The sequence below is a fragment of the Crocuta crocuta genome, unplaced genomic scaffold (assembly GCF_008692635.1).
Source record: "Crocuta crocuta isolate KB4526 unplaced genomic scaffold, BGI_CrCroc_1.0 scaffold299, whole genome shotgun sequence".
In the NCBI taxonomy this organism is placed as follows: domain Eukaryota; kingdom Metazoa; phylum Chordata; class Mammalia; order Carnivora; family Hyaenidae; genus Crocuta; species Crocuta crocuta.
Window position 1 is genome coordinate 6,890,548 of NW_027532747.1, and position 22,767 is coordinate 6,913,314.

At 53.4% G+C, this 22,767-nt stretch overlaps 1 protein-coding gene across 3 annotated transcripts in view; it reads left to right on the forward strand.

Moving 5' to 3' along the window:
• SYNE3 (spectrin repeat containing nuclear envelope family member 3) overlaps positions 1-22,767 on the forward strand; it is a 56,821-nt gene that overhangs the window by 29,310 nt on the left and 4,744 nt on the right. For 2 of the 3 annotated variants that reach the window (XM_077780926.1, XM_077780927.1), the window contains 9 exons: positions 4,449-4,631; positions 5,544-5,687; positions 6,529-6,663; positions 9,684-9,845; positions 9,991-10,163; positions 10,614-10,743; positions 12,317-12,475; positions 15,449-15,598; positions 16,615-16,653. In XM_077780926.1, the coding sequence (XP_077637052.1) occupies positions 4,449-4,631; positions 5,544-5,687; positions 6,529-6,663; positions 9,684-9,845; positions 9,991-10,163; positions 10,614-10,743; positions 12,317-12,475; positions 15,449-15,598; positions 16,615-16,653 (1,275 nt within the window). Of the gene's footprint in view, positions 1-4,448; positions 4,632-5,543; positions 5,688-6,528; positions 6,664-9,683; positions 9,846-9,990; positions 10,164-10,613; positions 10,744-12,316; positions 12,476-15,448; positions 15,599-16,614; positions 16,654-20,404; positions 20,548-22,767 lie in introns of those variants that run through there. The other variant, XM_077780925.1, reaches the window with a different exon arrangement.

The following is a 22,767-nucleotide window of genomic DNA, read 5'->3' on the forward strand; positions in this document are numbered from 1 at the left end:
AAGGATGTAAGTAGTTAGAAAGTACTGAACAGAAGTCATGAACTGAAGAATGCTGTAACTGCACTGAAAAATACTTTGGAGGGTTCAAATGCAGACCAGATGAAGCAGAAGAAGGGATCGGTGATCTAGAAGGCAGGGCAGTGTCAGAGCAGCAAAAAGAAAAGAATTTAAAAAAATGAAAATAGCTTAAGGGACCTATGCGACAACATCAAACAGAAGAACATTTGCATTATGGATATTCCATAAGGAGAAGAGAGAGAGAAGTGGGCAGAAAACTTATCTGAAGAAATGAAGACTGAAAGCTTTCCTAAACTGGGGCAAGAAACAGACATCCAGGTCCAGAAAGCACAGGGAGCTTCAGATAAGATGAACCCAACGTGACCCGCACCAAGACACATTATAATTAAAATGTCAAAAGTGAAAAATAAAGAGAGAATCTTAAAAGTAGCGAGAGAAAAATAACGCGTGACGCACAGGGGAACCCACATATGACAATAGGCAACTTTGTCAGCAGACACTTTGGGCAGACATTTTTCCAAAGAAAACACACAGATGGCCCACAGGCATGTGAAAAGATGTCACATCACTCATCAGCAGGGGAGTGCGAATCAAAACAACGACGAGATATCACCCCACACCTGTTAGAGTGGCTAAAATCAAATGGCAAGAAATAATAACGCATTGGGGAGGATATGGAGAAACGGGAACCCCAGCACACGTTGGTGGGGATGTAAACTGGGGCAGCCACTGTGGAAAAACAGCATGGAGGTTCCTCAAAAAATTAAAAACAGAATTGCCATACGATTCAGCAATTCTACTTCTGGGTGTTTATCCAAAGAAAACAAAAAGACTAATTCGAAATGGTGTATGTACTCCANGGGTCCTGGGGACAGGTCTGCCATTTACAATACGGCAACTTTATTATCATTTGACTGTTGAGGAAACCATGTCCCAGAGAGGGGAAGGTACTTGCTCAGGGTCACACAGCAACTAAGTGTCGGAGCTGGTTTTGACCCAGGTGTGTTTGACTCCACGGCAAGTGCTTTTCCCACTGGCTCAGATTGCATGTCCATCCTGTCCCGCTCACTGGGGCAGAAAGCTAACCAGGACCTGTGCCAGGCGGGAGGGAGAGGCAGTGTCTTTCAGGAGGTTGACTCAGGACTCGTGAGGCGGGAGTTTTGTGGACCAGTGGGTTGGAACAGGCGGGCAGACTGTGGTTTGTCCACGCTGTGTGTTGGCTGGGATTGCATCTTGCATTGCGCTCATGAGTCTTTCACACACGGGATGGATTTCACGGGCCAGGCTCAAGTGGCCAGCTCTGTTTTTCCTGGCTCAGCTCCTGCACTTAACCTCAGCATAGCCCATCAAGCTGCAAAGTTCTTCTAGAACTAAGGCATCAGGCCCCAAAGTCGGGCATGGCTGAGATGCTAGTTTCCAAGGACGGCTGTAACCATGCTCCCAAACGGGATGGCTTAGAGCCATGGAAACTCGCTCTCACACAGTTCTGGAAGCCGGAAGTGAAAAGTCAGGGTGTCTGTCCGGAGGGCCACGCTGTCTCTGCAGGCTCTGGGGACGATCCTTCCCGCCTCTTCTAGGTCCTGGAGTTTGCTGGCCAGTGCTGATGTTCACTGGCCTACAACCTGTCCCTGCGCTCTCAGCCTTTGCTGTCACACGGACAGCTTCTCCCCACGTGCCCTCGCATTGTCCTGCCTCGGTGCCTGTGTGTCTGGGTCCAGATTTCACCCTTTTTTTTTTTTTAACATTTATTTATTATTGAGACAGAGAGACAGAGAATGAGCATGAGCATGGGAGGGGCAGAGAGAGAGGGAGACACCGAATCCAAAGCAGGCTCTAGGCTCTGAGCTGTCAGCACAGAGCCCAATGTGGGGCTCGAACCCANAGGTCCTGGGGACAGGTCTGCCATTTACAATATGGCAACTTTATTATTATCATTTGACTGTTGAGGAAACCACGTCCCAGAGAGGGGAAGGTACTTGCTCAGGGTCACACAGCAACTAAGTGTCGGAGCTGGTTTTGACCCAGGTGTGTTTGACTCCACGGCAAGTGCTTTTCCCACTGGCTCAGATTGCATGTCCATCCTGTCCCGCTCACTGGGGCAGAAAGCTAACCAGGACCTGTGCCAGGCGGGAGGGAGAGGCAGTGTCTTTCAGGAGGTTGACTCAGGACTCGTGAGGCGGGAGTTTTGTGGACCAGTGGGTTGGAACAGGCGGGCAGACTGTGGTTTGTCCACGCTGTGTGTTGGCTGGGATTGCATCTTGCATTGCGCTCATGAGTCTTTCACACACGGGATGGATTTCACGGGCCAGGCTCAAGTGGCCAGCTCTGTTTTTCCTGGCTCAGCTCCTGCACTTAACCTCAGCATAGCCCATCAAGCTGCAAAGTTCTTCTAGAACTAAGGCATCAGGCCCCAAAGTCGGGCATGGCTGAGATGCTAGTTTCCAAGGACGGCTGTAACCATGCTCCCAAACGGGATGGCTTAGAGCCATGGAAACTCGCTCTCACACAGTTCTGGAAGCCGGAAGTGAAAAGTCAGGGTGTCTGTCCGGAGGGCCACGCTGTCTCTGCAGGCTCTGGGGACGATCCTTCCCGCCTCTTCTAGGTCCTGGAGTTTGCTGGCCAGTGCTGATGTTCACTGGCCTACAACCTGTCCCTGCGCTCTCAGCCTTTGCTGTCACACGGACAGCTTCTCCCCACGTGCCCTCGCATTGTCCTGCCTCGGTGCCTGTGTGTCTGGGTCCAGATTTCACCCTTTTTTTTTTTTTAACATTTATTTATTATTGAGACAGAGAGACAGAGAATGAGCATGAGCATGGGAGGGGCAGAGAGAGAGGGAGACACCGAATCCAAAGCAGGCTCTAGGCTCTGAGCTGTCAGCACAGAGCCCAATGTGGGGCTCGAACCCACAAGTAGTGAGATCATGACCTGAGCCGAAGTTGGATGCTCAACCGACTGAGCCACCCAGGCGCCCCCAGATTTCCCTTTTTAATAAGCGCACCCGTCATGCTGGATTAGGGTCCACCCTAATGACCTCATTTCAACTTGATTATCTCTGTTTTAAAGACCCTGTCTCCAAATATAGTCACATTCTGAGGTAGTTTGGTTGGGGGTGGGGGAGGGGCGGATATTAAGACTTCATATCTTTTGGGGTCCACAGTTCAACCCGTAGTGGCCAGTTAGATGGTACAAGCCGTCTGTTACTCGCGCGCCAGTACATGCTGGGTAGGCACCGCCCCATTTCAGCCCTCATACCAACCCCGAGAGTGGGGTGTGACTGTGCCTATTTCACAGATGAGGAAAGCGAGGCTCAGAACTACCCAGGGCCTCCCAGCTCGTATGGAATTTACCCTCATGATCGTAACTTCTCAGCCTTAATTCTTAACCACTGCGACGTTGTGTCCGGGTTTTCTGAAAAGAGAGTGGAGGGTGCCCTCCCTATAAAGAGGCTTTGTTCTCTCTGTGGCTGATCACACATGGCCTGCCCTCACGGGGGGCAACAGCAGTTCAGCTGTGTCGGCCATGTTTAGGCTGCCCTTCCTCTAGGGAGTCTCTGCTCTTCCCGGGCTGTTGGCAATACCGCCTCCTCTGGGGAGGCGTCTCAGATTTCCCCAGCTAAGGGTGTTCAGCTCTGCCTCCAACACCCATCGGACTCTGTCGAAACTTGAAGGGAAAGGATCACTTTCTGCCTTGGGTTGCAGATGCCTACCTGGGTTGGGGGTCTTTATCCCTTCCCAGCCCTGTGCCCAGCTCAGTTTCTCAGTAATATCACCAAGTATAAAATGGAAGGACTCTGGCCAGCCGAACACAATTCCCTTGGCCTCTGGGACCCTGGGCCCTCAGATCAGCAAGAGGTGCTTACCTCAAACAGTCGGTCGGCAGAAGCCTGAGTTTGGCACGGGGCTTTGGGGCAGGAAGAGTGAGTGTAGGCTGGGGATGTGGTCAGGGCAGGCTTCCTGGAGGAGGCGGGGACTGCGCTGTGCAGAGTGCAGGGTGTGTGGGAGCCAGCTGCTCATCACATAAGTCTCCCTTCGGTCTTTCCTTCACCTGGCGAGCTCCTGCACATCGCTACTCCACTCAGATGTCACCTCCTCTAGGGAGGCTTCCTGAATTCCCACGTGCTCCCATAGGCTCCTAGCTCTTCAGAATGTCCCCAACAGCACCCAAGGGGTAGTCCTGCTGCTGCCGGTGATGGGGGATCATCGAGTAAAGGACCCAGCTGGTGCTGTGCGGGTGCAGCCGCGGTGTGGGTGGTCGATGCTGGAGGGGCAGCTGGGGGAGGGGCAGCAGGCAGTCAGGAGCTGCTGTGGTCCAGGGGGGCGAGGCTGAGTCGCCATGGGCACGGGCAGCGGGGATGGATGGAGAGGAGGTACACCTCTTGCCCAGGCTTCCCGGTCCTGCCCTGGGGGTCACAGAGGCCTCGTCCCCCGTAGGCGGCCCTAGCGGAAAGCTCACGCTTGAAGGAGCAGCTGACGACGCTGCAGCTGAAGAGAGACCTGCTGAGGAGCATCTTTGGCCGGGACGAGGCCACGGCCCTCCTGGAGCAGGCGGCCAGCGCCGTGCGGGAACGAGACCTGCTGCACAACGGCCTCCTGCAGAGGAAGAGCAAGCTGCAGGTGAGCGTCACGGCTGCCCGGGGACAGCCCTCCGGGGAGGGAGGCAGGGCGCCCGGACTCCTCCCTCGGTGCCACCACCGGCCTCTGGGTACCTGCCCTAGCCCGTTGTCCCCTGGGTCTCAGCTCCTCACCTGTGACCCGGTGCCCACCTGCCGCCCCGGCCCCTGCCCCTGAATCTCCCTCGACACTGCCGCCAAGTGGAACTGTCTTCCAGAGGAAGCCAGGGTGGGGGTCGAGGGGGTGGAATGAGAAAATGCAGAGAAAATTGCCTGTGAACTTTAAACCACCTAGAGCTGGAAGCTAATAGTATTAGGAGCACATTTCTGAACGACTGCACGGCATCAAAGGGGTAACGGGGTGCGTTGTGGACGGTATATTCTTTTACATAACCAATGTTGGCCGAGGATCTGATGATGATGATGACCTAACGCCCGGGCACCGAGAGGGGCCGGCACTCACTGAGAGTCCCATTCACACCCAGGACCTAATCTTACCCAAGCAGCAGACGTTTAGCAAACATCTCTTAGGGTTTGGGGGGCAGACAGTCTCTGCCACAGCTCCTCGGGTCTGCCACTGTCTCATGAGAGCAGCTCTAAGTGAACTGGCCGTGTCTCAATAAAACTTTATTGACAAAAACAGGGCTCCGGTGGGATCTGATGTGTATGTGTATTACGAGATGCAGTTCTGTGCTAGGGAGCAGAGCAACTGTCATGTGAAGATGCCATGGTGATTCCAAGGAGGGGCGTCCGACCCCACTAAGGGCTCTGGGAAGGCTTCCTGGAGGGGGTGATGCCTGAGTGGACACGAGCCGGCCAGGAGAAGGCTGGGGTTTGGTGGTGAGTGGCTGGTTGTGCAGGGTGCCTGTGAGGGAATTTCCTAATCTGTGTGCTGTCCGTCTGTGTGCCTCTGCAGAGCCTGCTGGCTCAGCACAAGGATTTTGGGGCTGCTTTCGAACCCCTACAGAAGCAGCTCTCCGACCTCCAAAGCAGGGTCCATGCGGAGAGCGGCCTTCAGCAGGACCTTCCTAGGAAACAGGCCCAGCTTTCCCGGTTGCAGGTAAGGGCTTTGTGGGGCCCGAGCAGCCCCGCTCAGGTGCCCAGTTGCATCTTGAAGCAGGTCTCCCCTCTTGCGGCCGGGCACTGGCCAAACAGCAGCCACGGAGCCCGTCACCTGAGATCTGACCTTTCGTCCAAATCTCTGCTAGATTGATCTGGTGGATTCTGGCCTCTGCCGGACCTTTTGCACCTGCAGACCGTGAATTCTTGAGCCTCAGATAATGATGAGCTATACTTCCCGTTTACTCTGTCCTTCCCAAATCTGATGTTGGTATTCGTTTTTAAAATTACTCTGCTAAGTGCTCCTGATGGGTACAGAGGCCTTCAGTTAAATAGTCTGAGTTTGGAAGTGAGAATAAAGGTCTTAAAACACAGGCAGACTGTCAATAATGACTGGCTTGATAAGGAGGTTGAAGGATTTTAAATGCATGTGATGCCATTACCCTTCTAGAAGTCAAGCACTGCTCGTACATACATTGAGACAGTTCTTAGGAAGACATTAAAAACGGTGTATCTGGGGACTTTAAAACTAAAGTTGGGGCGTGATTCTTCACAAGGAGAGGCGGTCATCAAGTAAGAATCCAGACGGGAGTCTGACCCCCCAGAGATGCCTTCTAGGCTATAACCGTTTGTTTTCATAGTGTCCCAGGGTAGTTTTGTCTCCTTTAAAAAAATCTCACAAGCTCTGAGAGGCCCATCAGATGGCCATATGGTGCAGCCGCTGGGGTGGGGGAGCCCCATCATGCTGGGACCTTCCCAAGCTCCCCCACTTAGAGCGGCCCCCCATCGGCTCCCATGATAGGAAATTAACATTCGGTTGCACCTGCTCCTTTTTATTGCAGGGGCTGCAGGAAGAAGGGCTGGACCTGGGGGCACAGATAGAGTCTGTGAAGCCTCTTGTCCAGGGGAACCCCACCCACCAGCGCAAAATGGACCAGCTTTCTGCCGACTACCAGGCCCTGGAGAGGTCTCTGGAGGTAAAACCAGGCCCCCGGGATCCTACGCTCTCTGCCTTTGCTTCCTTCATTTCTTCAAACCCTTCTTTTCTCTTTTTCCCTTTCTTTCTTCCCTTCCTCATTCATTCAGCGGCCGATTACTGAGCGTGTCCCCGAATGGCCAGGGCGTGTTCTGGGCCCCTGAGGATGAAGGCAGCACCAGGCAGACAGCCAACCCCCTGCTCCCAGGGTTATATTCTAGTGGGTAGATGGACAGTGAGTCGGCAAAACAACAAGTTCATGTACAATTCCAGCTGTATCTCCAGGAGGCCAAAGAACAAAACAGGCTGCTCTGATCCTAACAGCCCCGGGTGCAGAGGGCGTGGGTGTCTGGCGTGGTCAGAGCAGGTTGAAAATTGCGCCCCGGGCAGCTGGGAGCCTCCTCTGCGGCGCCCTCTAGTGGCCAGCCTGGTCTCGGTGGCGCCCGCACAATTCCGCTTTCCCTTTGAGCCCTGGGAATGGAACAGAGTGCAGGCTACCTCAAAACTGGCCGCAGGACAACTTTAAATGACCAATTCAGATGGGGTCTGGGGTCTGCATTTGTGACAAGCGCCCTGGGGATTGTGGAGCGGCTCTCAGGCCACCACACCTCCAGAGAACTTAAGTCTAGGGGCACCTGGGTGGCTCAGTTGGTTGAGCCTCTGACTCTTGGTTTCCACTCAGGTCATGATCTCACGGTTTGTGACTTCGGGCCTCAAACGCCCATAGCACGGAGTGTGCTTGGGATTCTTTCTCTCCCTCTCTTTCTGCCCCTCCCCTGTTCATGTGCTCTTTCTCTCTCTCCCCCTCTCTCAAGATAAATAAATAAACTTTAAAAAATAAAAAATAAATTAAAAGCCTTGAGTGACACAGCAATAAAAGGATTAGTATTTAGACAATACATAAAGAGCACGACAGAATTGGGATGTTAGCATTCGGCAACCCCTAATCATACTCAGTTAATGCCCCTTCTAATGGTTATCACGATCAATCATGATATCATTGGGCATCGGCATTAAAGCTGATGCTGGCTGTTCCTCTGGGCTCTGTGGGCCCCCAAAGGGCAGGGACAGGGGCTCCTAGCTCTCCCTAGTCCCCCACCTCAACCTGGAGACCACCAGCTGCTAATCTATTAAGTAGAGTTAAATCAGTTCATCTAGACCTTACGCATCAGGTAAAGCCATGTTTCCCGAAGCCATGTTTCCCGAAGCTCATGGGATGGTTTCGTTGCCATGACCACAATAGAGCAGGGGTGACCCCTGCTGATACAGGGAGAGCGACAGGCGCCATCATCCCGCTCCCACAATGCAGAACTGCCCCACAGCCTGCGAGGTTTCCTGAACCACCCGGGTGCCCCGCTCAGGGCTTTTTAAACCTAATAAGTCTGTTCCCCACAGCCCAGGCAATTTTCCTGCCGCCCCTTGGGGGGCACAGACCCCACTAAGCACCCCCAGGCCATTGAAGGCATTGAGTTTGACGCTGGTGCACGAGGGCGGGGTGGGGCCCGTGGTAGTGACAGTGCGGAGAAGTGGCGTTTAGGTTCAGCCTCTCGTCACTGCTTTGTCGCAGAAGTTGGGATGCACCCTCTCTGTGTCCTCAGCCCCAGCGGGCCGGCGTCCAGGGGTGTCAGCCAGCATCTGGAATGCACGAGGGCAGGACCTGTGGTGGCCTGAGCCTCACAGCAAGCCCCTGGGTCTGACCTGCCTGCAGCGGATGGAGGGGGAGGGGCTCAGAGGGTGCCAGGTGGGGTGGTCAGGACAGGCCCCCCCCTTTCCTGAAGGCAGAGAAGAACAAGGCCCCAGCCTCAGAGAGCTGGGAATGGGTGACCCAGAGGAGAGGGGTGAAAGCAAGACCGTTTTCAAAACCTCTGTATCAAAGTATAATCATATATAGAAAAGAGAACATGTACGTGTGCGGTTCGATGAAATTTTAAAAACTGAACACAGCACCCGGGTCATGACACAGGAGAATACCAGCTCCCCGGCCCCCAGAGCCCTTCAGGGCCCCCCGCACTCACTGCCCACCACTCCTGGTGCCGGAAGGTAACCCTGATTTTTGACTCAGAACACCCTGGACTTTGTTTGCCTGATTTTATACGTTATGTTAATTGAATTAGATGGGATGTTTTATGTGTGTGTGTTTGTGTGTGTGTGTGTGTGTGTGTGTGTGTGTGTGTGTGTGTCTGGCTTCTAGCTGTCTGCATGCTGGCTGTAAACTCATCCATAACTCATATTAGACTGGTGCACAGATCGCTCGTTCTACGGATGAATATACCTCAACATATTCATCCTTACTTGTGTGGATAGGCACGTGGGTGGCTTCCTGTCTTCCTGTTACATCAGCACCGCGTGCATGCCTTTTGGTGAAGACATGTTCGTATCTGTTAGGTATCCACCCAGGGGGGACATGGTCGGTTCAGTCTTGGAAGATACTGACCTGCGGTTTTCCCAGGTGGTGTATGATTTACAGCCATACCGGGGGTGCCTCCGATTGCCCACACCGTCATCCAGACATGGTAACATCCACATAACAGTTAAGAAGGGTTAGAGACACTTTAGGGGTGCCTGGGAGGGGGAGGGGCTCAGCCAGTTAAGCGTCTGACTTCAGCGCAGGTCGTGATCTCATGGTTCATGGGATCTCATGGTTCTCACAGGGTTCCAGCCCCGTGTCAGGCTCTGTGCTGACAGCTCAGAGCCTGGAGGCTGCTTCGGATTCTGTGTCTCCCTCTCTCTCTCTCTGCTCTTCTCCTGCTTATGCTCTGTCTCTCTCTGTCTCAAAAATAAGTAAACAGTAAAAAACAATTATTAAAAAAAAAAAAAAGAAGGCTTAGACACACTTAATACTGGAGTTGGTCTTTCTGGAGTGAATCCCTGCACTGTGTACAAGGAAGGGCTCGCGTCTCATGTGCCTGCTGGGTGGGAAGCCCTGGGGGCCATCCTGGCCCGGGGAAGGTCTGGGGGTCCTGCAGGTGGGGTGGCCCGGGGTCCCACCTTTGCCCTGGGCCCCCTGGGGCTGTCCTGCAGGACCTCACGGACAGGTGTCAGCAGAGCGTGCGGGAACACTGCACCTTCAGCCACGAGCTGCTGGAGCTGAGACAGTGGATCTCCGTGGTCACCCAGAAGCTGGAGTCACACCAGGAGGAGGCAGGCCCGTGGGATGCCCAGTCCCGGGAGGCCGAGGTCGAGGTAGGATGGCAGCTCCCTTGCTTGCATCCCCCAAACCAGGCTTGGGAGGCCAAAGATCCCATAGTAGGGGACAGAGACCCCTGCCCTGAGAGCTTATTAAGTGTGTGTGTGTGTGTGTGCGCACGCATGCACGTGTGTCCTTTAGAGACTTCTGGCTGAGCTCCCAGAGAAAGAGGCCCAGCTGCCCCTGGTCGAGGCATATGGCCGGCTGGTGATGCAGAAGTCTTCTCCGGAAGGGGCTGCTGTGGTCCAGGAGGAGCTGGGGGAGCTGGTGGCATCGTGGCAGCTCCTGAGGCTTCTGGAGGAGAGCCTGCTGAGGTGAGGGTCCTCCGCTCTGAGCCTGGCCTCAGACAACACCCATGTTCCACTGTGGGGAGAGCTCAGGGTGCTAGTAGAACAGGTGGTGGGGGTGGGGTGTTGGAGCTTAGGTGCCAGGCACCCCTGTGTATCTCCAGTCTGGCCCAGGGGCCGGAGCAGCGGGAGCAGGGAGGTGTCCCCTCCTTGGGGGTTAGCCTGCGGCCTGTCGTGGCCTGGGCTTCCCCCGCATCGATAGGCACGTGCACTTTAAGGACAGGGTGACGCAGGTTGCAAGTAGGAAACTGGAAACGCATGAGATCCAGGAACGTTCCGACACTCCCGAGGGGTCGTCACTGACTTGCGAAGACCAGAAGTCGGCTCCGACCCCGTGGGGCCCCCCGCTCGATTGCTCCCCTGACTGGATGAGCCCCCATCACAGCCCCAGGCTGATGGGGCTGTTTGTCTTCTCAGCCTCATCAGAAACCAGCCGCTGCAGAGGACGGAAGTAGATTCAGGGAAGAAAACGATTTTCACCAACAACATTCCCAAGACTGGGTTTCTCATCGATCCCACGGATCCCGTTTCTGGGTGTCACCGCCGGGTGAGTCTGCCGAGTCGGGCTTGCCTGGAGAGGCCAGACCCGGAGTGAGGGACGGGGCTGGTCTTCAACAAAGCCTCTTCCCTGCCTGGGGACACGTGCTCAGCTCGGGACGTGGCCATGTCCTATCCTGGGTGTTGCACCGGAAAGAGGGACGTGGAGACCCCAGACCCGGGCCATGGGGAGGGTCAGAAGTGTCTCTTGGGCTGACGGGTCCTCACCCCTCGGAAACCTCACCCCTTGGAGACTCTAGGGCTGAAGGCTTCCTGCTGGCCCCAGACACAAACCGAAATCATGAGAGATGGGTACCTTTTTTGTACCATTAGTCGTATTCTGTTCAAAAGGACTCACCCAAATCCCTTGTCCTGACAGTTTTCTAAAAAAGGAACCACATTGAAAGGACATCCCTTCCTTGTTAAAAAGCAGCACCTCCACTCCCATTCTCCCATGTTTTGCTGTATCGCCCCTTCCCAAATCACCGAGTGTTAACCGTGCCCTGTGGTGCATACCTGGAGCTGGGGTCCAGCTGTGAGTGAAACAATCACTTCCAACCCGCGGGAACTTAGAACCCAGCGCAGACCTTTTCACGCAGTAATGTGCACCCCGATCGGAGGAATATGCAGTTTCCGGTTCAGCGGGTCTGGGCCGGGGCGCAGGGCCCCGCATTTCTTGAGGCTCCCGGGTGGTGCCCACACTGCTGGGCTCCGGGGCACATTTTGAGGAGTGAGGAAGTGGGAGCCACAGGCAAGGAAGTGAGGGTTTACAGAAAGTGCAGTGGCAGTGGCCGAGGGGCAGATGCCCTAAGGGCTGCTGCAGAGGGGTCGTGACCTGGTTGTGGGGCAGCAAAGCCCTCCTGGGAAAAGCGAAAGATCAGGGGAATCCTCAGGGCCGGGCAGGAGTCGAGGAGAGGAGGGGTGTGTTCCAGGCGGAGGAGAGAGCGTGTGCGGAGACCCAGAGGGAGACCGCACGAGGGCAGGGGGCCAAGACGCGTCTGTGGCGCGGGCTCAGAGGGAGGGGCTGTGGAGTCAGGCAGGACCAGAACCCGAGACCCTCGGACCACACCGAGGGGTGTGAGCAAGGGCCTCGCTGAGGGGACTTGCGTTTTAGACAGGTCACTCTGGCCACAGGCCCTGGCGGGGGACAGGGGTGGCGGAAGTGTAACCGCTGCGACAGCCATCCTGGTAAGGAGCGGTGGTGGCTGTCACCAGGAGAGCAGCGGGTGGCCACGGTGATGCACTGTCGCAGCTCCAGCAACTTGGGGCTGAACGTGCAGCGTTTCTGCACACCCCGCTGGCCTCCGTCCATGAGGTCCAGCAGCTCAGCCCCAGGGGGACCCTGAGCCCTGGCCAAGGCAGACACCCTGGCTTCCCCCAACTCTGCAGGACCCCAGACCTGAATTAGAATTAAATTCCTAGCGTGGCCAGGTTGACTAGAAAGATGCCCCCCCCCCCCCCCCCCAACCCCAGGCTTCCCCCATCACCTTCAGGCATCCTCAGCCCTACCCGCTGCCTCACAAGGAAGCCACAGGGTGCACACCAGTAGGCTGATGTCCCCTCTGTGCTGTGAATTCCTGCAGGCCAATCAGCTCCCAGAAGAAGGCAGCCAGGAAGGTTTCTCCCAGCTTCTGAGGGACTTTGAGCAGTGGCTGGAGGTGGAAAACGCCAAGCTGGTTCGCATCATCGCAATGAGAACGACCACAGCCAAGGATCTGAGGACCCAGGAAACGAAGCTGCAGGTTGGTTCCCACAGAAAGGCTCTTTTTTGGCACTCATGGATATGTTTGTCACCAGGGAGTTCTTAAAAAAAAATAGCACACGCATGGCATGTGAACCATTTTCATTTGTGTATAAATAATCGTCTTTAAACTTCTTTGGTTCACATATTTTAGTATATGTGCTGCCGAAGCGAGCACTTGGTTCACATATTTTAGAAGACTTTCGGAGAATCGTTCATTCATTCAGCCTCCTTCTGTATTCCCCGGCTTGAAAAATATCACTACTCATCATGACTCTTATACATCAGTGAGTTATTGCCGTGTAACAAACCATTCCATCAGTTTGGGGTCTGGAACAGCAAACGTTTATTTGACTCATGGCTCCGAAGGTTGGCAATTGAGGCCGAGCCTGTCCGGGCAAAGCTTCTGGTCTTGGCTGGGCTCCCTTATTTGCTGTCAGTTATAGGTCAGCGGGGTGGCTCTACTTTTGGGAGCTGGCAGGCTGTTGGAGATGAGCATGAGATGGACCAGACAGCCCCCATCGTCTTGTGGGACAGCCCAAGCTTCTAGGAGCAGAGGCATCATCTAAGAGAGCAAGTGGGAGCACTCTAGGCCCTGAGGCCTAGAGTAGGAGCTGGCACGTTACTTCCCGTGTATTCTGTTGGACAAAAGAAGTCACAGGGCCAGCCCATGTTCACGGGGAGGGAAAGCAGACTCCACCTCTCGATAGGAACGACTCAAAAGTCATTCAAAGGCCATGGATATGGCGGGGAGGCAGGATGGGGGCGTCATGGCCATTTTCGCAATCCTACCACAGATCTTTCTCCTTCACTCCCATATCTAATCAGTCACCAGGCCCTCCTGGATTCCACCTCCTGGGAGTTTTTGGTTTCTGTCCCCTTTTACTACCAAGTTAATCTAGATACTTAACCATTTTTGACCTTGATTATGGGAATAGCCTCCCAGCGGGCCTTCTTTCTTCCTGATGGGCCCCTATCCGGGTCCTAGCTCATTCTGCCCCCTAAGTGACCTTCAGCATCATGAACCTGTCTTTATCCTTCCCCCGATGTAAACTTTTCCGCGTAGAGTCCAGCCCCCCCAAGCGTATCACACAAGGCCTTCCTCATCCAAGCCCCATCCTACCTCTCTTTCTCCTTATTTCCCTGTAGTTTTATTAGGAAACCTTGGGGTTTGGATTTCTTTTTATTTTTCTTACTTGGGATTCATCTGGATTCTGTAGTCTTGAGTCTTTCTGGAAAATTCTAGAAAATTCTCTGATGTTAACTAACATATTGCTTCTGCCGTATCCCCTTTCTCCTCTCCTGTGATGCTGCTTCATGTTATTCTTTCTCACCGTGAGCTCTATGTCTCCTACCTTGTCCCGCATCTTGTTCATCCTCTCTCTGTTGCATTCTGGAGAGTTTTTCTACCCTCCCTTCTGGTTTACTCATTCTCTCTTTTGCTGTGTCCCATTCACTATTACACATGTCTGTTAACCCTTTAACTTTTGATAGTGCATTTGCCAGTTCTAGAATTTCTACATGGCTCTTTTGAAATACCGCTGTCACTTTTTGTGGCTTCCAGATCCCTGCTGAACTTCTTAAGTCTGGTTTTTAATTCTTCAAGCACAGTGGCTGTGTTAGATAGTGTGTCTCATAATTCTAGTATCTCAAGTCATTTTAGGAGCGTTTCCTTTGCATGTTGTTTCTGCCTGTTCATGCTGTCAGTGTCTTACATGTATGAAGCTGCTTTGACTATGTGCTGGGCATTGCGTTTGATGAAATAGATGTAGGGGTAATTTGAGATTCAGGATCAACTCTTCTCTGGAGAGGGTTTTGTTTGGGACTCTGCCAAGCAAGGATGGCTTTATTGTTCTGAATCCAGTGAGTCCAAGTTCAAAGCTTGAGGCTCCCTGGACCACTGATGACTTGGGGCTGGACTTTAGTCCACTGAGTGTGAGTTTACTTCTAATTCACCTTTAGGAGTCTCAGCCAAAGGAAGAACTGATTATCGGAGTCTCCACTTCAGAGCCCAGACCTTGACCTTTGTCTCCGTAGCCCCATGCGGCTGCCCAAAGTGCCATCTGTTTCACAACTGTTTCTTCTGGATTGGCAAATGTCCTGCGGGCAAAAGCTGGTCTGAACTCTGGCCTTACTTCTCTGGGTTTCACCCTTTCCCAGGCTTCAGCCTGATGTGCCTTGCTCTCTTGTTAACTCTTTGATGACTTTTAAGTGTTTTTAATACTTTGTCCTCAGTGAGAAGTTTGGTCCAATTGCCTATGACGAGGAAGTCCTTATGTCCCTCCTAGCTCTCATTTGGCCACGACTCTCATTTCTTGCCACCACCAACCAACTCCAGCCATATCAGAGACGACTTGCAATTGCCCCCGTTTAAGCCTCCTGGCTCTTACAGAGTTCGCATTCTAGTCAGTTCTGAGAAGCTAAGCAACCTCCCTGTATCACACCACTAGTAGGATGGGGTAGAAACAGGATCCAAAGCCCAAATTTAAATCCACATGCTTGGATGTGCAGCCCTGCTCATACCCCCACATCACTACTTCTCGGGAGTCTTGAGGATGCCAAGTGCCACCCTGGGGTGACACAATACTGTAGTTTGATAGAAAAAATCTGCCCGATCCCAGCAGCACTCTGTAGGGCTTCCTTATGCCAACAGAAAAGCATGTTCAACAATGGTGGCTTTTATAATGATGGTGACTATTCCGTCAAACCCTCTGAGGACTTGGTTCTAGAATGTCCAAGACAGAAGTGCCCAGGGAGGTCAGCGGCGCACCTGCCTCTCTCATGCGGGAGCTCATGCCATCTCGTTCCAGAGAGCCATTGCCTGGCCTTGACTTGAATTTGCTCAATGGGCCTCTCACTTTACAGGTGTCTCTCAAAGGAAATTTGATTGGCTCCTCCTTACCAGCTGGCAGGGTGGGGGGTGTCTGGGCCATTTGGAAGGTACACATGACTCGACTCTGCCTATTCCCCACAGGAGCTGGAGGCTCGGGTGCCAGAAGGTCAGCATCTCTTTGAGAACCTCCTTCACGTCGGGCCAACGAGGGAGTCCTCAGATGAGCTCGAGGACTTGCGTTACCGGTGGATGCTGTACAAGTCCAAGCTCAAGGACTCCAGCCACCTGCTGGTAGGTGCTGAGGACATGTAGGTGCCAGGCCCCCCAGGGGTGGGACTATAGCTGAGCCCGAGCTCATCTGGGGAGCCGCAGCCCGGCCACGTCCTCTCTGCCCTGGGCCTCCACACACCGGAGAGAGACGGAGGCTCACGGGACCTAGGGCTTCACTTGCAAGATGTCGTTTGGCCATCCTGCCGCCCCGTGAGGCTGGCGCTCCAGTAACGACGGCGGTAACCATCACGGTTAACGTCTGCGGAGCGCCTTGCGCCTACTAGGCTGAAATCTTTATTACCCCACTGGGTCCTTACACCAGCCTCCAAAGGGGAAGCTGAGATAGAACCTGAACTCCCAGGGCTGTAGAGCCAGCATTCAAACACCCCCTGCTGCGGAAGGCGCCGTGGAGGGCGCGCTGGCCTGGGCCCGGAGCCCTGGCATCGAGCCCTCCTCCTCCACTCATTTGCCCTGCGATCGCCAACAATCACCTTCCCCCATTGCGTCCCCATGTCTCCTCCCACAAAACGATGGCAAAGCCACAGCTAACTAGTAATAACAGCTTTTATTAAATGCTGTGTCCTCATAACAACCCTACATAGGTGGTCCTGTTGTTATGTTATTCCCTGAGAAGCGACGGGGAAACTGAGGCACAAATGTTAGCCCGAGGAGGGAGGCAGTTGAGACGGCTTCTGAGGACCCTTTTGGCCCTCAGACCCCCAGATGCCAAGCTTCAGCGCTCCGAGTGGCTTTGCCGTCCCCGCCCCAGCCGCCATGGCCACTAGGTGTCAGCGCAGCCCCAGCCAGGTGGCCGCCGCCTGGGCTTCCCAGACGGAATCCCACCTGGGCCTGAAGTGCGTTAAAAAGCTCATTAAATCGAATCACCTGCTGGCTCAGCCTGTCCAGATGACCAGAAGTTTTAAAGAAACCCTCCCCTGACAAAATGAATATTCCATTACAGGCTCTGCTGGGATTTGAGTATCACTCACTTAACTTCTTTTTTTCCCCCTTTTCCTCTCCTTCCCGAAAAATAACAGACACAGAGTTCTCCAGGGGAGCCGACTGGATTCCAGAAGGTACGGTGTCTGCCATCTGCTCCACACACTAGAGGGCAGGGCGTCTGGAGGTGGGTAGGCCTGTGACGCTGAAGCCAGACGCCTGGGCTTTCCGGAAGGTTCCAGGAGGTCTGAGGACCATTGATGGGGACTGAGCTCTGGGCTGCGCTGAGCCGGGCCCCGGGGTCCTCGGGAAGCCACAGGAGTGTGCAGAACACACTCAGCTGTGACAAACCCATGACAGAGGAGGGACCCTGGAACTTTTCATCCCAAACCAGGATGTGGGAGGGAAGAAGGACACCACTAACACTTATGTTGTGACAACAGGCGTCAGCCAGGACTGTCCTGGGAAACCTGGACCGTTCCAGGCCACCCGGATCGCGTGGCCACCTATGGGCCCAGTGGGGGGCCAGCAGGGGAAGGGGGTGGTTGTGCTTTTCGTATTCTACAAGGCAGGTGTGTCCATTTCCACCCAATGAGAAGCTCTCAGAGCCACTCCTGTGGCATTTGCAGGCCAAAGCGGTAACAGTGACAGCAGAACTCATAGTAATAATCATTATCGCTTCAGACGCTAGGGGTCGACCGCCCGCTGTGTGCCAGGAATCATGGGCAGTCATGGTGAGGGCTTTTCACGTAACGGTGCCATCAACACCCCAAGCATGGGGAAACGGAGCAATGGCAAGGTTGGAATGGGTCGTTCAGCACAGGCATGTGGCTTCCGGGTGGTCTCTGGCCTCTGGTCCCAAAGCCGACATCGTGACTTTCCACACTGTGCCTTGGAGAAAGCGCCTCTGGGGCCAGGTGGGTGTCCCTGCCTCAGGGAAAACCCGATGTGAATGGATGTCTCCTTTTGCAAAGGATCACTCTTGTCTCAGGCCCTGGCCCAGGAGAGAGTGAGCCTTCAGCAGTCTCTGCTCTGGGCTCCTCAACGAAGAATGCCATGGAATCTGTTTCCAGGCGCTTTGCACCCTGGGATTTCTTCTTGGTCCCAAGAAGACGTGGCGGGTGTTCACGTGTCAAATCTGCAGGAGAGCAGGTGTCCCGTGGACTAGGTGAGACAGCCACAAGAACAAGGCTGTGCGTTGGGCCCAGAGTCAGCTAGCTTGGTGGCTTTGGGCAAATCACTTTGCCTCTTGGGGCTTACTCTCCTCATCTGTAAAATGGGATTATCAATGCTGATGGTATTCATGAATGAATCCTGAAGACCATGTGAACTGTCGTTCGTAGAAGTCCTTCAGAGAGACTGTAGCCCTGGCGTCCCCCCTAATTTAGAATGACAGAGAGCCTCCTCAAGAAATGGGGAAGAGCATCAGGAAGGACAGTGTGGCTCACGCAGTCCAGCCTGGCTTCCATACTTTTAAGACCTGCATTGGGGAGTGCCCATCCGGAGCTCCCAGGGGGAACCCATGGGAGTCCTGTCTGGGTCCCCCGATGCCTTGCACACAGTGAGTGCTCACTAAACGGTTTTGAGTTGGGGGACAGTTGCCTGGGAGAGACCAGGCCTCCAGAGCAGGCTGTTATCTGGGAGCTTCCGATTGGCTTAATGTGGAGTTGTCCACAGCCCTGTCATTCAGGGCTTAGCCATAGCTCATTTGCTCTCCGTCATTTATTCCACAAGTATTCACTGAGCACCGACTGGGCCAAGCACTGGTTTGGGCACTTGGGATTCATCAGTGATCAAAGAGCAAAGTCCTGCCCTGGTAGGCTGTGCGCGTCCTGGCTGGGAGGAAGAGCGCGTCTCTGAGTCCGGAGCTTTGAAGGTCAAGGGCAGACTGGGGTCTTGATATTTACAGGCTTTGTCCTATCTGTGACTAGCAGGTGCTGGGCACAGTTTTGTGGGGTATGCAAAACAGGCAGGCTTGAAATGCTAAAAATTATGCTTATTCAGGCTCTGTTTAAAATAATTGGATGTGTAGGGGCGCCTGGGTGGCTCCGTTGGTTAAGCGTCCAACTCTTGGTTCTGGCTCAGGTCGTGATCTTGCAGTTCGTGAGTTCGAGCCCTGCTTGGGATTCTCTCTGTCTCTCCTCTCTCTCTCTGCCCCTCTCCCATTCACGCTTCTCTTTCTCAAAATAAATAACCTTGAAAACGTTTTAAAAAGTAACAGTAAAAGAAAATAATTGCATGTGTCACAATTTGGGTTTGGTGCTAGCCAGCTGGCTTTTGTGAAGCCCACGACGAGGAAGGAAGCAGCCTCCAGGCCCACGTGCAGGGCCACCTTGGGCTCATCTACGCGACAGCTCAGGCACAGATTTCTGGCTCCCACCCCAAGTTTTTGATTCACTAGGGCTGAGACGGCCCGAGAATCTGCATTCCTAGCAAGTTCCCACGTAATGCCGCTGCTGCTAGCCTGGGACTCTACTTTGAGAACCCCGGCTTTATTTATTCACCGGATTTGAATCTAGGATCCACCATTAGCCTGTGTGACTGTTGACGGGCCACTTAGCCGTGCTCTCCGATGACTAGAGCGAGGGTCCACCAAGCTGACGGTAGACAGTTCTTGTAGCTCTACACATAGTAGGTTCTTGATTGCCAGGTAAATGGGGCCCTGAAGGCTTTGCAGATGCCGCCCCTGCTTCTCTCTCTGAGAACAAAGGGAGCAGTGACACCCTGGCCGGGGGGTGGGAGGGGGGGAGAATCCTCCCTTCGCTGTGGTTCTTGCGTGGTTTCTGCAGCCGACATGAGCACAGGCCCAAGTCAGGCGCACCGATGTGCGCAGACACACACACATGGACATGCTGACGGGTAGAAAAATCCATGCTATCTTCCGAGGCTGTAGTCTTGCTACCTTAAAAAACACTTCCTATGTTATTTTTAGTCCAAAAGAAAAAATAACTGCCCCCAAACTAATTATTTATGAGCAGTTGGTTCTCCGCACTTTTTTTTTCTCTCTCTGTGCCCGAAGTCACCGGGAGCTCCAGCTACGTCAATGGCTTCAGTCTGTTTGTTTGTATAAACACGATAATTAAGATTTATTAAATTTGCAGCCTGCCTACGCACTTGCCGGCTCGATGCCCCCGGATACGTTTGCCTGCAGCATCCAGACACATGAACTGTAACTGATTTTTTAAAAAATTTTTATAAATGTTTAGTTATCTTTGAGAGGGAGAGAGAGAGGGAGAGACAGAGCATGAGAGGGAAGGGGGCAGGGAGGGAGACACAGAATCTGAAGCAGGTTCCAGGCTCTGAGCTGTCAGCACAGAGCCTGACGCGGGGCTCGAACCCACGAACCGTGAGATCATGACCTGAGCGGAAGTCGGAAGCCCAACGGACTGAGCCACCCAGGCGCCCCTGTAACTGCTTTTTAAGTTGCAAGTGGGCCGTGAGGGGACTGAACTCCTGCATCGGCCCAGGGAGGTGGTGTAGTCCTACTTGAGACAAACTTTTAGTGGAAGAGCACATTTGCGAATGTTTCTGTTTGGCCTGGGTAAACCGCGCCAGAGCCAGCATGCCGTTTCGCAGGAGCGGAGAGCAAACACCGCCCTCCCATGCACGCTGTAGCCTCTCGGGATGGAGACCCAGATGGAGAGCATTGCATTTTCTAGATCACATTTCGTAGGTTCTCAGACTCATGATGTTTCACATTTTCACATTTCTGGAATCGGGGCGACCTGTTACCATCCAGTTCTTTCCATGAGGATTTGGGTTTGCTTCCCTCCACCACCCAGGACACTATCCACCTGAGATTTCCCGAGATTGAAAATCTTTGCTTGCAGGGTGGTGTTTTCTTGTTTTCCTTCAGCCCACGCTGACTGCGTAAACTCTGACCCCCAGCCCCTGGGAGCTCCGGTCCAGCTTTCACATCAGTGACAAGATAACACATCGTATTTCCTCGCTTCCCCTTCCTGAGAGGTGGGGTTTGTCCGCGTTCCCCCTGACGTTGAAGGTGCAGCCCCTCGGTGCCCAGGTGTGTGGCCCACCTCACAGTGAGCATCTGCAGTCACATGGAATGCTCGTATTCCACATCTAAGGAAGCCTTAGTGAGTTTTCCAGGTTAAATGGGAGCTTTCTCTGACGATAACTATGATTTTTTAAAAAATCTCTCCGGGGTGCGGGGCACTGCTCTCAGCCATTCACGTGCCTGGTCTTTGCTGCTCACAACCACCTTCTCCTCTTTAGTGGGAGAAGCATGGCCTCCGTATGGGACAGCAATTGGGGCTGGAGCAGAGGGGATGTGACTTGACTTGGTTCCCCTGTGATTCACTACTCCTGGGGCTAAATTTGGCCCTTCCTTGGTCAAAGGGCTGGGCTTTGCTGGGACAGTGCAGTCTTTGACCTTCAAAATGAAAGAACCCAGGATGGACCTCAGCCCACGTGCTGTGTAGTCCCAGGGCCCTGTGCATCTCTCTGTCTGCCAAGCCTAGAAGCCGGCCACTGGCCATCGCTGATGCACGAAAGAATCAGTGTGAACTCTTCAGACGTCAAGTGTTTGAAACTTGTCTTTGACTTCAGAAATCCAGACCACTGTCATCTATATTTGCCTCTATTTCTTCATCGTTCCATCAGCCAGCCCAGCTGCCTTCTGTTTGCCCGCCGCCCAGCCCTCTGAAGCTCACCCCAGCAAGGTAGCAGTAGCGACCTGTTCAGTATGCCCAGTGGATGTCTCTGTCTTCCGTACCTGGCCTCTGGGCAGCCCAGATGGGTGACCGCACTCCCCCCCCACAGCCGCTCTGGCTTCCTTCTCCCCCTCCATCACGGTGGCCTCGCTCCTTGTTTTGTTTTTTTCCAGTCATCAGAATCAGTGTGGATAAAACTCAGTGTGGATGGCATACTATTACTTAACGCAGAGTCCATAGTCAAGATTTAAAGCCTCAACAGCCTTTTAAAAATTTAACAGACAATTTGGTTTGGGAGCAGTTTTGGGTTTACAGAAAAATTGAGCAGATCGTACAGAGAGCTCTCCCCCACCCCTCTTCCACAGCTCCCTTCCTGTTAACATCCTGCATGAGTATGATGTATCAGCTACAATCCATGAATCTGCACTGACTCATCGCTATTAACTAAAGCCCATAGTTTAGGACTTTTTTAGGGTCTGCTTTTTGCGGTGTACATCTTATGGACTTTGACAAACGTGCAATAGCACATATTCACCATGGTGGTGTCACACAGAGTAGCTTCACTGCCCTAAAAATCCTCCATGCTCCCCACCTCCTTCTCTTGGCAACCACTCATCTTTTTACTGTGGTTAGAATCTTGTCTTTTCCGGAGTGTCATCTAGTTGGAATCAGTATGTCACCTTCTCAGATTGGCTTCTTTCATTTAATAATATGCATTTAAGATTCCTGCAAGGGTTTCTTTGTTGCTTGAGAACTCACTTCTTCTTGTGACGGAGTAATAGTCCATCATTTTAATATTCTACCTATGGGCTTCTTTTATTTTTTATAGACTTCCTTCCTCCGCGAGGGGTCCAATCCAGGATCACCCATTGCCTTCAGTCGTTACGTCTCTTTACTTTCCTCTAGGCTAGAGCTATTCTTCAGTTTTTCTTGACTTTGGGTTCCGGTCAGAGATTTTATAGAATGCCCCTCAAAGTATGTTTCCCTGCTACTTCCCCATGATTGGAATCGGGTTGTGCATTTCGGTCGGGAACGTCACAGAAGTGATGCTGGGTTCTTAGTGCATCTTCTTGGGAGGCCCACGATGTCGGTACGGCCCCAGCATCACGGATGCTAACTCTGAGCGCGTGATTAAGGGGGTGGCGACTGGGCTTCTCCTCTGTACGGTGCTGTCATTTCTTTTGTAATTCATAAGTAATCTGTGGGGGCGCCGCATAGAGGCGCTGGAAGTACAGAGCCTCTTCAGGGGCTGTACCGCGGGGTTTTCTGCATTGCGGGGTTTTCCGCAGCCGCTTTCTCCCCATGACTCATGTGGATTGTTCGTTCTGCTACTGTGGCCTTGTTCCCTGACTCCCAGCCTCTCGGGTGCATCTCTCAGTCCAGGTCTCCCTTCTGGCTTCAGTCCCAAAGCCCCGTCCACCTGCTGGACGTCTGCCTGGGAGTCCCAGAGACCCTCGGGCTCAGCATGTCCAAAGCCGACCTCACTGTATTCCCTGCACCCAAACAAACCCCAGTCCCCGTATCAGTGAGCAGCATCATGACCACCCAGTTTCCGAGGTGGGTGCCTCCTGGTCATCCTAG